General features: G+C 37.0%; 1 protein-coding gene across 5 annotated transcripts in view; it reads left to right on the top strand.

The window, feature by feature from the left end:
* The window catches only part of NNT (nicotinamide nucleotide transhydrogenase), a 95,741-nt gene extending 83,733 nt beyond the window's left edge, over nt 1-12,008 (top strand). For all 5 annotated transcript variants that reach the window (XM_082455874.1, XM_082455870.1, XM_082455873.1 and 2 more), the window contains 3 exons: nt 7,201-7,319; nt 9,386-9,501; nt 11,040-12,008. In XM_082455874.1, the coding sequence (XP_082312000.1) occupies nt 7,201-7,319; nt 9,386-9,501; nt 11,040-11,189 (385 nt within the window). In that variant the 3' untranslated portion in view covers nt 11,190-12,008. The remainder of the gene's footprint in view (nt 1-7,200; nt 7,320-9,385; nt 9,502-11,039) is intronic.
* Nucleotides 12,009-13,712: the final 1,704 nt, after the last annotated feature.

Raw genomic sequence — 13,712 nt, 5'->3', positions numbered from 1 at the left:
CTCTTTCTTTTTCATTTGAAGACTGTTTTCTTTTCTTCTCTTTAATGAAAATGAGGAATATTTGGTCAACTTCTGTTTTATTTGGTCTGCTTGAAAATCAGTTTTGCCTTTTTTTTTCTAGCCAGTTTATCTTTTTTCACCTAGAGCATGTTATTTTCTAAGTTGTTAGGTATTTTGTGTTTCTCTTGAACCTTATCCAAGTGCCCTCTGATCCTTTTAAGCTGCAACTCCCTGAACTAAATCTAGTTATTTAGTTTTATCATTGGATCTAGTCAGTGGTAGAAGATAGAGTACCTTTTCCTGATGTGCGAAAACAACGCTGCATTAATTTTGAATGTTGACTTGAAATTGACACAGTTGAAATACAGATTGGCATTAACTTTGAATACAAATCAGCTGATTAATGCAATGTACTATGTTAAGTATATTACTAAGAACCTCCATAAAGTGAAATGACCTTTTCAAACTAAAATTTTTTACTTTAAGATGTGTTCTTTTGGAAATTATTTTGTTTCATCATTATTAAAAATTAATGACACATGAGGGTCCCTGAGTTTAATTATAGAATCTCTGCCTTTGATGGGGCACATTCTTTGTGTCTTTAGTTCTTCCACTTGATATTTAATTGTTTTGTGTTTGTTTTTGTAGGTCCTTTTCTTCTCTTGTGTTTCCCACTTAGAGAAGTTCCTGTAGCGTTTGTTGTAGAGCTGGTTTGGTGGTGCTGAATTCTCTTAGCTTTTGCTTCTCTGTAAAGCCTTTGCTTTCTCCATCGAATCTGAATGAGATCCTTGCTGGGTAGAGTAATCTTGGTTGTAGGTTCTTCCCTTTCATCACTTTAAGTATATCATGCCACTCCCTTCTGGCTTGTAGAGTTTCTGCTGAGAAATCAGCTGTTAACCTTATGGGAGTTCCCTTGTATGTTATTTGTCGTTTTTCCCTTGCTGCTTTCAATAATTTTTCTTTGTCTTTAATTTTTGCCAATTTGATTACTATGTGTCTTGGCATGTTTCTCCTCGGGTTTATCCTGTATGGGACTCTCTGTGCTTCCTGGACTTTGGTGGCTAGTTCCTTTCCCATGTTAGGAAAGTTTTCGACTATAATCTCTTCACATATTTTCTCAGGTCCTTTCTGTCTCTCTTCTCCTTCTGGGACCACCATAATGCAAATGTTGTTGCGTTTAATGTTGTCCCACAGGTCTTCATTTCTTTTCATTCTTTTTTCTTTATTCGGTTCCACAGCAGTGAATTCCACCATTCTGTCTTCCAGGTTACTTATCCATTCTTCTGCCTCAGTTATTCTGCCATTGATTCCTTCTAGTGTAGTTTTCATTTCAGTTATTGTATTGCTCATCTCTGTTTGTTTGTTCTTTAATTCTTCTAGGTCTTTGTTAATCATTTCTTGCATCTTTTCGATCTTTGCCTCCATTGTTTTTCCGAGGTCCTGGATCATCTTCACTATCATTATTCTGAATTCTTTTTCTGGAAGGTTGCCGATCTCCACTTCATTTAGTTGTTTTTCTGGGGTTTTATCTTGTTCCTTCATCTGGTCCATAGCCCTCTGCCTTTTCATCTTGTCTATCTTTCTGTGAATGTGGTTTTTGTTCCACAGTCTTCAGGATTTAGTTCTTCTTGCTTCTGCTGTCTGCCCTCTGGTGGATGAGGCTCTCTAAGACGCTTGTGCCAGTTTCCTGATGGGAGGGACTTGTGGTGGGTAGAGCTGACTGTTGCTCCCACTTGATATTTAAAAAACATAAAGTTAAAATATTCTGTACACCAAATATTTTGTGTATACCAAACCGTGCCTTAAAATACATAATAAATTAGTTTCAATTTAAGTTCTTCTTGGCTGAGATTTGGTTTGTTAATCTTGGTAATTTATTTTATTAGGTATTATAAGGAACTATTAGCTAGGGAGAAAAAGAAATACAGACTCTGCCCATTTAACCAAATGCCCATTGAGCAAAGTATCCAGATGTTCTAACAACTACTTATTATTGATCAATTTCGATAAAGTAGCTGTCAGAGAAAGCAGTGAAAGTCTTTACTGATTTTTTTTTTCTTTCTCTGTTGAGCTCTCTTTAAGACCTTGCAAAATCCTGCTCCTCATTCAAGCTTTACTCCTTAGATTGAGCATGTGCTGCTGCTGATTTTTATCTGAACCAAACTTTATTATGATGGTGGCAAAATGGTGGTTTTATAACCCCACTACATTTATCAGTTGATGGTCTACCACTATAGGGGAGAGTGTTCCCACCCTCCCTTCCTTCCTTTCTTCCTTTCCTTATTGACTTATGAATCTGTTATCGGTCTTGACTCATGAATTCCCACTTTCCGCAGTGGGTTATAATCCATGACTATCCTTATTTATTTTGATGTTCAAATTACTTTCTTTATACACCTTAGTGTCATACGTGCCTTTAAAGACACATGTCCATGTCATTCTTTCATGCGCATTTATCTTGCTTTGTGCTCTGCCTTCTTTCTCACTTTTTGTAAGGATTACACAAATTCAGTCTTTCCTCTTTTTTAAAATTCAATTGTTTATTACATATAAGTGAGCTTTACCTTCTCTGAGTCTGTTATTGTCTTTTTCTTACTGCTTCTGTTATTTCCTGTGAAGCTAAGGGATTGTTCATCCCTCCCCATCATTGAAGAAAGGTTTAAAAGTCCTGAACTGGAGACTGTGATGCTTGTTTACAAAATCAAGCACCTCTGAAACTTCATTCATCATGCCTTTTCTTTTTCTACATTCATGTAATCAGCAGGCTTAGGATTATATTTTGGTTTTTTCAATATACTGCATTTTTCTATTTTTTATATTCATGCTTAAAATTCTATATTATTATTAAAATATTAAAATGACATTCATGTTCAGGATTGAGGGTTAGTAATAGTAACTCCTATTTAATGAGCATATAGTTTGGTGCCTGGAGAAATTTTTTTTCAAATGTTTTATCTTATTGCCATTGTAAAGGTATTAAAATTTTAAAGTAGACATCTCAACCCAAGAGTCTGTGTAATATTTTGGAAATGCTTTCTCTGAGGCAGTTTGAAAATAGCTGCAGTAGTGCTGAATATAGTTTATGTTACTACATGAAGAGTATGAACATGAATTGTCAGTATTTTGCCTCATTTCTTTTGTTTTTCAGGAGTGATTAAAAACCCTAGTTTGGAACAGACAATGACATTAAGATAGCAATGTCTAGCCAAAAAAAAAAAATCTTGTTTTTAGAGAACATTTAAAAATTTTTACTCAACTGTTGAACTGTTACATTTCCAAAAAATGATTAATTTTATTTATTTATTAATTTTATTCTCACCAAAATAAAGTAGTAAATCAACTATACGTCAATAAAAAAATAAAACTGTAGGTAGCCCACTGAGGGAAGAGATGATAAATACCTTTTAAAAGAGTCTTACGTATACACACCACTATATATATAATAGATAACTAATAAGGACCTACTGTATAGCACAGGGAACTGTACTCAGTACTCTGTAATGGCCTGTTTGGGGAAAGAATCTAAAAAAGAGTGGAGGGACTTACCTGGTGGCGCAGTGGTTAAGAGTCTGCCTGCCAGCGCAGGGGACACAGGTTCGAGCCCTGGTGCAGGAAGATCCCACATGCTGCGGAGCAGCTAAGCCCATGCGCCAGAACTACTGAGCCTGTGCTCTAGAGCCCATGAGCCACAACTGCTGAGCCCGTGTGCCACAACTACTGAAGCCCATGCACCTAGAGCCTGTGCTCTGCAACAAGAGAAGCTACTGCAATGAGAAGCCCGCGCACTGCAACGGAATAGCCCCCACTCACCGCAACTAGAGAAAGCCCGCATGCAGCAATGAAGACCCAATGCAGCCAAAAATAAATATAAATAAATTAAAAAATAAAAAAATAAAAAAGAGTGGATATATATATGTATAACTGATTCACTTTGCTGTACAGCAGAAACTAATGCAACATTGTAAATCAACTATGCTCCAATAAAAAATTTTAAAAAGTCTTAGATTATTAATAGTCCATTCTATACAGTTCGTTCTACCTCCTACCGCTAGTAAGTTTTCAGAACCTACTTCCCCAGCATTTAAGAGGTGCTGGTAAATGTTTTGCATTGTTGCAGGTACTTTGTGTACTAAGAGACATTTTTTTCTCCTATGTCCATGCAAATACTTAATTAAATTAAAAAAAAATTTATAGCTTATAGTATTGTTTGAAACTTTCTGGGTGCTCAGTTTTTCTCAACACTGTAAATTGGATTCTTAGAACTCCTTATTTCACCCATTCAAGCAGAGATATATAGGTATTTCTCAAACCTCTTCTACAGAGTTTAATATAGCCCTTGGCATGATGTGGGCTTGTAATAACAGGTGGTTAGTACTCTATGGGAAAATTGAGAGAGAGGGAGCTATTAAGTAACTTACTGAACATCATGTGACTAGTTAACTTGAGCTACTAACTAAACAAAAATACCTCTTAAATGCTTGACTATACTGCCTATATTGTATAGTAGTGAAAAGACTCTTGAGGCCGAAAGACCCGAGTTCAACTTACAGGTTAGCTATACTAAAAAAGTTGTGCAAATTGTATAGCACATCTCAAAGAGTCAGTATTAGCCATTATGCCAAAATATATGCCAACAGCCCCTCTTATATATATTCTTGCTCTCTTCTTTTTTTAAGGTACAGGAATGTAGCTCTAAAGCCCAGTTTATTTAACTAAGTCCTGGATTTGAATCAGCTGCTCTAAATTCTAATTCTTGATGGAGATTATTAAAGATGATTAGGGATAGAATGAAATAATATATAAGAAATTTGTAAATTGTATCACAATATAAAAGCATGAAGTATTAATTTATTTCAAATGAAGTTAATTTTTTCCCACTATAAAATTGTTCATTCTCATAGAAAGTTTGGAAAACATTTTTAAATAGAGGAGAAGTAAAATGATTATCTGTTGTAAACCACCTAGAGATAACTGTTTTGTTTCCTTTTAGCCCTGAGTTTCTGTTTTTTTAAACATAAGTTGGTTATTTAGGAACATTCAGTGGTCCCAGATGAAGATTATATAAAAGAGAATTTGAGGGACTTCCCTGATGGTGCAGTGGTTACAAATCCGCCTGCCAATGCAGGGGACATGGGTTTGATCCCTGGTCAGGGAAGATCCCACATGCTGCGGAGCAACTAAGCCTGTGCACCACAACTACTGAGCCTGCGCTCGAGGGCCCGCGAGCCGCAACTACTGAGCCCAGGCACCACAACTACTGAAGCCCACACTCTCTAGGGCCTGTGTGCCGCAACTACTGAGCCCACGTGCTGCAATTACTGAAGCCCTTGTGCCTAGAGCCCGTGCTCCGCAACAAGAGTAGCCACTGCAATGAGAAGCCCGCGCACCGCAATGAAGAGTAGCCCCAGCTCGCCACAACTAGAGAAAGCCCGCATGTAGCAATGAAGACCCAATGCAGCCAAAAATAAATTAAAAAAAAAAATTGATTAAGGAGAACCTATCATTTGATATCTTGTTTTCCAATTACGAGCTCCCCAGTAATTCAGGCTCTTCATTATCAGATTATCTTCATTATCTTCATTTAAAGATGTAGAAAACCATATATCAGTTATTTGGACAATGTAAATAGCCATTTTATAGCTCTTTTCAGGTCTGCTTTTGGGAGGGGTCAATTCCTATGCTTTTTTAATCTGTTCCTAACAGGGACTGTGTTATGAGTGGGGAGGCCTGGCTTGGCAGCAGTTCCTGTGAAAAGTAACAGGGCATCTTTTTTTTTTTTTGGAGTACAACTGCTTTACAATGGTGTGTTAGTTTCTGCTGTACAGCAAAGTGAGTCAGCCACACGTATACATATATCCCCTCTTCCTTGGATTTCTTTCCCAATTAGGTCACCACAGAGCACTGAGTAGAGTTCCAATAGGGCATCTTAAATAACTGTCAGTGATAAAAACCAGCAGTGTGGTGTGGGAGCTGTTACAGACTTAGGCTTCTGAAAGGGGCCTGAGGGTATAACTTTCTTGCTGTGCCTTGTGCATCTAGATCACATCCAGCATACTGTATTTACTGTGGGGGACTGAGGTTTGAGCTGGACGGTGACAGTATAGGAACAGGTGACTAGGACAGCAGTGAGTCTAGAAGTTCTGTCAGTCACTGAACAGTTGAAAGAATTGAAGATGTTTTGCTTAACAGGCATGCTAGGTTAGCTCAGAGGAATCCACATGTGAAAGAGGGAGTAGACCCTCAAACTACAGACCTTGGAAAGCAATGAGCTGGAGGTTCTTTTTGGCTTAATATAATGAGCATGTGTGTGTGTGATATGTAATATATATTTATATAGTTATTGGGATTTTTCTAGTAATGGAATAGAGCTAGAATGGAGTTAGTTTCTGGTCACTGAAGGTATTTAAGCTGAGGTTGGATGGATCCCTGCCTAGAGGTAGTATAAAATGCATTTCTTCACTGGATTCATTCATTCATTCACTCACTCACTCACTTTTTATTTGGTCCTTCCTGTGTGCCAGGGACTGTGCCCAGTGCTGAGGAGACAGAGATCAATACTGTGGGCAAGAGGTTGGATTACATGACTTCAGAGATCCGATTATGGTTGTGGTTGAACGAAATTGCTTGATGCTTCAGTTTCTTTTGCCTTAATAAAAGAGCAGATGTCTGATTTGTGTATTACTCTGCCTTTTAAACACTCCAGCGTGTTACTCTCCCATTTCTTCTGTGATGTAGAGTAATGCTGCATATTACTCTCTGAAAGTAGGCCTTTAACTTATGTGCATGACAGTGTTTTTCATGGCAAATGTTTAATTCCAGGCAGACTTCAAAAAGATTCAAAAATTATCATAAAGTATCATGAGAGAACATAATGCTTATTAAATGTAAGGTGATATTATTAATGTTGTTGTGAGTTCATTGAACTTAAAACATATATGGAAGAGTCAGGTTCTAAAGTCACACTTATTTTTTTGAGAGGAGTTACAGTTTGTATATACTGAGATCTTGAATCTCCAAACCTTACTATTTGTAGATTGACCGTATATCTAGACAGATTCTATTCCTGCTTGTAGAGATCAGATAGTACCAGGAGAAGCAGAGGTGCCAAGAACAAAGTGTGCAGATTTGGAGGTGATATTGGGGTCTCTGTACATTTCGGCCCATCAAGTAAGGCCAGCTGTTCATTTGTTTCATGTCTAGGTTTGGAATTCACCCAGTTGCAGGCCGGATGCCTGGTCAGCTTAATGTGCTGCTGGCTGAGGCTGGGGTGCCATATGATATTGTGTTGGAGATGGATGAGATCAACCATGATTTCCCAGGTAAGTGATGGGGATAATGGTAAAGTTTAGGTGTTCTTAGTATGAATAGAGTGATGCCAGTCTTAGGGCATAAATTGTGGGATTACTGAAGACCTACTAGTCAGATGAAGAGTAACCTGCTCCTAGTGAGTATGCAGTTGAAATTACATAAGCGAAAGACAATACTGAACAAGGTGCAACAGATTTATAAGCAGCATGGGTAATTTTCTCCCTCTGAGGAGATCTGAAGGATGGTGAAAATCTTGGGAGGCAGTGCAGTGGACTGCATTGCAGAGGGATTTGGAACAGACCTGGCTTTGGAATCCAGGTCCTGAGTCTCATTTGCTTGTGGCCTTGAACTAGGTACTCAACCTCAGGTTCCTCATTTATAAAATTGCTTCTGCTGATGATTTAGTGTCTGATTCTTGCCAGTGTCTGAGATTTTACTGGTTTTCAGTTGTACCAACTCATGGTCAGTAAGTAGTTTTCTGTTTTCTTTAAAGTACCAGGACTTCACTAGATAAGGTGTTGGACTTTGTGGCTGTCACTGGGTAGATGTTGAATGCTAATGACATTTGGCCCAAGATCATGTTTGTGAAAATTAAACCAGTTCCCTCTGGCACGTATCCACTGTAAACTTAAAAAGTACTGTTTTTTAGAGAAAAATAATGAAATTGTGTGTATGTCTAGATTCACATGGCATTTTTGGCAGAGTTCTAAGGTACCTTATATTATGATCCTTAAAGAGGGAATTTAGACCATTTTAATTTTATGCCCCCTTTCAGATTTCATTGTTGCTAAATTATGTGTGAAACCTGCCAGTTCCAGGAATTATGGACACAGCTTTAATATAGTAGAGACTCTTAGATCATTTTCTTTTAGACATCGAATTGCATATTAAGTAGTCATTTTAAAAGTTGAAAATGGAATGCAGATCTTTTTTTTTTTTTTAAATCTTTATTGGAGTATAATTGCTTTACAATGGTGTGTTAGTTTCTGCTTTATAACAAAGTGAATCATCTATACATATACATATATCCCCATATCTCCTCCCTCTTGCGTCTCCCTCCCACCCTCCCTATCCCACCCGTCTAGGTGGTCACAAAGCACGGAGCTGATCTGCCTGTGTTATGTAGCTGCTTCCCACTAGCTATCTATTTTACATTTGGTAGTGTATATATGTCCACTCTTTCACTTCGTCCCAGCTTACCTTTCCCACTCCCCGTGTCCTCAAGTCCATTCCCTATGTCTGCGTCTTTATTCCTGTCCTGCCCCTAGGTTCTTCAGAACCATTTTTTTTTTTAGATTTCATATATACGTGTTAGCATACGGTATTTGTTTTACTCTTTCTGACTTACTTCACTCTGTATGACAGACTCTAGGTCCATCCACTTCACTACAAATAACTCAGTTTCATTTCTTTTTATGGCTGAGTAATATTCCATTGTATATATGTGCCACATCTTCTTTATCCATGTCACAAAGAAAGAAAACTACAGACCAATATCACTGATGAGCATAGGTGCAAAAATCCTCAACAAAATACTAGCAAACAGAATCCAACAGCGCATTAAAAGGATCATACACCATGATCAAGTGGAGTTTATCCCAGGAATGCAAGGATTCTTCAATATATGCAAATCAATCAATGCGATACACCGTATTAACAAACTGAAGGAGAAAAACCATATGATCATCTCAATAGATGCAGAAAAAGCTTTTGACAAAATTCAACACCCATTTATGGGAATGCAGATCTTTAATGTTACTGGCAAGATCATTTTGGGATCATAAACGAGCTCTACAGTCAGATTAGGTAGATCCATTGAGGGGAGGGAATGCATAATAATGCAAGTTCCAGTCAGGGTGCTCAGGTATCAGATGCAGGACCTATTGCTTTTAAGCTGTGTGACATTGGCTAAGTTACTGAACCTCTCTGATAAAGCTCTTTGTACAGTGCCTGGCACAAGTGTTTGTCCTATAAATATTAGCTTCTGTTGTTGTTGTTGTTATAAAGTCAGGTCACCATAATTTGCCTGAAAGCAAAAGTGACCCTTTTAATTTTTATATTTTCTTTTATTATGTAGACACTGATTTGGTCCTTGTAATCGGAGCTAATGACACTGTTAATTCAGCGGCTCAAGAAGACCCCAACTCTATTATTGCAGGCATGCCAGTCCTTGAGGTCTGGAAATCAAAGCAGGTAAAGTTTCAGACTTGTGTTTCATTCTAATAATTAAAGTTCTCTTAAAATACATACACAGAACTTTCCTTGGTCACTTGATGAGAAATGATGATGCCTTTTAGGAGACTCAGGAGTTAGAGGAGATTTAGGGTCCAGCTCTCTACATCCAGCTTCTGTCTGTTCTGTGGTCACCAGAGGACCTGAGTGAATGCCCTGATCTCGATTAGAACGAGAAGAGATTATCTGGGTGGGTTAACACAGTCCGTAACCACAGCTGAAAAAGGACCTGTGAGCTTTCGGGATGAGTCTGGCTGAATTCCAGGCCGAGTCCAGTGAAGCAAATGGCTTCCCTCCAGGACACTGAGGCAGTATCGTCGCCTTCACATATGACGATGAGCACAGTTTTTCATTTAATTTTTCTGAAAGGGAATTTGTATGTTATGGAGTGTACAGAAGAAAGGTGATTTAGAAAACCAAACAATCACATGGAAGGAAGCAAGCCCTGCTCACAACACATTACTTCTGAAAAAGCTAATTGCTAGATTGCAGAGAACGCAAACGCTTATAAATTTTCCTCTGCCCCGACTGTGGGCAAGCCTATTTACCATTCTCAAGTCATATCTGCATTTTAAGAATCATTATGACGTAACGTATATTTTCCCTTTAATTTGTCTCGCTTTATTGTAAATGTGTGAGTTTTAAACATAGTATTTGTGGTGAGTGAGTAGATATGACATGCACTTGTTCATGTGTATATGGACAGTTGCATTGACCACCAATATTTGAGTTTGTAGGGTACATTACTGTATTAATGGTATATGGAACATGAATAAATTTGCTCTGCTTCCATTTTTGAATAGACTGCGTGTCCTAAAAGACCATAGAAAGGCTTTTCATTTCATGAAGAATTGACTTGATATTCAACAAGACAGCAACATCCATAATCTGTGTAGTTGTAAATGTCTAGAACACATCGGTATTAGAGATGGATGGACTTACCCCTTCATTTTTCTTTGTGGAGGCATTCTATTAGTCATTAGCTCTGTTCTGTGACACACTAGATTGCTCTTTGGGCTCTTGTCTTATATCCTTTGTGTCTGATATCCTTTACTTTAAAGCAATGGACTAAGAATCATACCGTTTTCCCACTCAACTACATTTATCTTAGGGTGGGTAGTAGAAGCTTATGCACTAAATTTGTTCTCTTTAGCCCATTCAGAGAAAGATGCTTATTCTTCTGACTAGAAAATGTTATACATAGTCTTTATAGAGAAAAGCACTGAGGAAAAAAATCACTTATCACTTGGAGATATACTATTGTTAAACATGACCTTTTCTCTAATGGATATAAGAGTATGGGCACATTTAAAGAATTAAAGTTAATACAAAGTAAACATGCATGTAAAACTACTCCTTGTGTATTTTAAGTCTTTGTAGTAAAGAATTAGTCATGGTACCTGCTTTGTTCAGAGTCAGGGCAGGGCAATGTTGGTTTGTTGAACAGGTCCTGGCCAGGTCTGTTAAATACACCGTCTCACTTAATCTTTGGTTCTTAGGTCATTGTTATGAAGAGGTCCTTAGGCGTTGGCTATGCTGCAGTGGACAATCCAATCTTCTACAAACCTAACACAGCCATGCTTCTAGGCGATGCCAAGAAGACATGTGACGCCCTGCAGGCGAAAATTAGAGAATCCTACCAGAAGTAACACACAGGGATCAAGCTGTTGTCTAACAAAGCCGCCTCTTCACTTGTGGGAACAGGCAAATAAATTATTAACGTATACAGCTGATACACATCTACATCAGAGCTCTTGAAAGAAAAGGAAGACTCTGAAGAAAGCAAAGCAAATACAGGGAAAATTTTCAAGAGCAGCAATCCCTCAATTTAAAAAAAAAGGATTGACAAGTCTAAATGTCTTCCTGTGCATATTTTTTGTGTTATGAATTCCGAAAGTATTTTACACAAAGAGAAGGAACAGCCTCATTTTAGATGTAATCCGTTTGGATTTTCCTCAATAGTCAGCAGTGTTTTAAGAAATTAAGTCTTTATGATTTTTTAGGACTTGCATTATACATAGATTTGAAAAAATCTGACGCAGTGTAAACATTACAGCCACCTGCATTTATGTTTTTTCAACAAATGTGACTAATTTGAAACTTTCATCAACTCTTGAGCTGTCCCCTTACCATTTAACCATAATCTGAAGTAAGCACATCAAATTAGTTTCAATTTTTCAAACTGTACTTCTGATTCTATATTTCAGGGGTGTATTTTCTTACTTCTATTTTAATACATTAAAGGACTAGATAATCTTTCAGAGATGCTGGAAACAAATCATTTGCTTTGTATGTTTCATTAGGACACCAACGAAATGTATAATTTGAAATCAGTATTAGTTGTATTTTTTAAACCCCATTTCCAATTGGAGATCTCTCTAATTTCAATCAATTTATAATGTGTAGTACTGTATTAAGTGCACTTGAATGGAATTCAACTATTTGACTAATAAAATGAGTTCATCATGTTTGCATAGTGATGTAGCAATTGTCTCTGGTGACGAAAGGCTAAAATCAAGTAATTCTTCCAGTTATTAATATCCGAGGAAGATTTTGCTACCATGAAATAGATGAGATTAATCTGTCTTAACTGCTTGGAAGAATAATTTTTTTCCCAAATCAGAGTGTGTTTTAAGGTATTATGTAAATGATAACATTTGAGAGAAATGGTGGCACTTTTTAGCTACCTCTTTGTTTAAGCGCACATAAAGATTATGTCTTTTTAGCACCAGTAAAGATTATGTCTTTTGCAGTAAAAGTGTAGATTTTCTTCGTGACTTTGCCATTATGCCAAAAGCTCTGTATAGATTGAATGTGTGAAGAATATTTGGAATATCTATCTCTATATATAATTAATTTGGCATTAAGTTTCTTGAAACAATTATTAACATGTAAAAAGTATCTAAATCAGAAAAAGAAATAACTGGTGTGAAATTTTTTACTATAATACTCATGTTTATTGAGTTTAAAACTCATAGTATTTGTTGGTTTGGTAATCAATTTCTTTTTTGCTGTGCCTGAGGTTAAGAACTGTTTGTGTGTGCATGTGTTTTAAATCAGGAAAGACTCCTTTTTAATTTTTAAGTGGTAAATGCAATTTGTTAATGGATCTCAGGTCATTTGTAACCTCAAGACTGAATTATATCATGAAGGTTCTATTAGAAGAAAGTAAATAGTATCTTGAGTCATGCCCTTTTCCTTTTCTCAAAGTAGTGGTAGGTATATCTGGGAAGCAGCAACTTGGATTTTTTTTTTTTTTTTGAGATAATTCCTGCATTCAATTTAAATTAAAATAATTATACTTTGATTTATTAATTTATTTCCATCATTTACAGTAAATATTTTTCTATATTTTAAAAATTTAGGATGATCTCATTTCTTTGATACTTGCTAATTCTTTGTCATTCAGTTGTGTTAATTGAAATGAAAATTCATGCTCTGGTTGGTTTTATTTTACTTTATTGTTTAAGTGATTTAAGGGATTTTTGGGTATTTAATTTCTTAAAGTAATACTCCAAAAGATTGTTGATCTTGAGTTATTAATTATGGCGAGGTCTAAAAGCAACAAAAATAATTTTCGTTCACCTTATTTTATTATTCCTCCCTTTCTGATAAGTCATATAACTGGTAAATATGACTTATTTTTATTCTGTGTTGATCTGTTGTTCACTATGTCTTTTTGAAATTCAACTAGAAATAATTTTTTTTTTTTTTTAACTTTTGGGTTTATTTTATTTATTTATTTATTCATTTTTGGCTGTGTTGGGTCTTCGTTTCTGTGCGAGGGCTCTCTCCAGTTGTGGCAAGTGGGGGCCACTCCTCATCATGGTGCACGGACCTCTCATTACCGCGGCCTCTCATCGCGGAGCACAGGCTCCAGACGCACAGGCTCAGCAGTTGTGGCCCACGGGCCCAGCCGCCCCGCGGCATGTGGGATCTTCCCAGACCAGGGCCCGAACCCGTGTCCCCTGCATTGGCAGGCAGACTCTCAACCACCGCGCCACCAGGGAAGCCCCACAACTAGAAATAATTTTTAAAAAATCCATTATACCCTACAGTCTGTTACCAAAAAAAAAAAAAAAAAAAAAAAAAAGAATTAGGCAGTAAAGTGCTAACATTGATTTGTCTTTTTGGCCTTATTAACCATCCTTTGTTTTCTCACGTTTGTCTTA

Source organism: Balaenoptera physalus, assembly GCF_965194825.1.
Source record: "Balaenoptera physalus genome assembly, chromosome: 3".
Lineage (NCBI taxonomy): Eukaryota > Metazoa > Chordata > Mammalia > Artiodactyla > Balaenopteridae > Balaenoptera > Balaenoptera physalus.
This window is presented reverse-complemented; position numbering and strand designations above follow the sequence as displayed.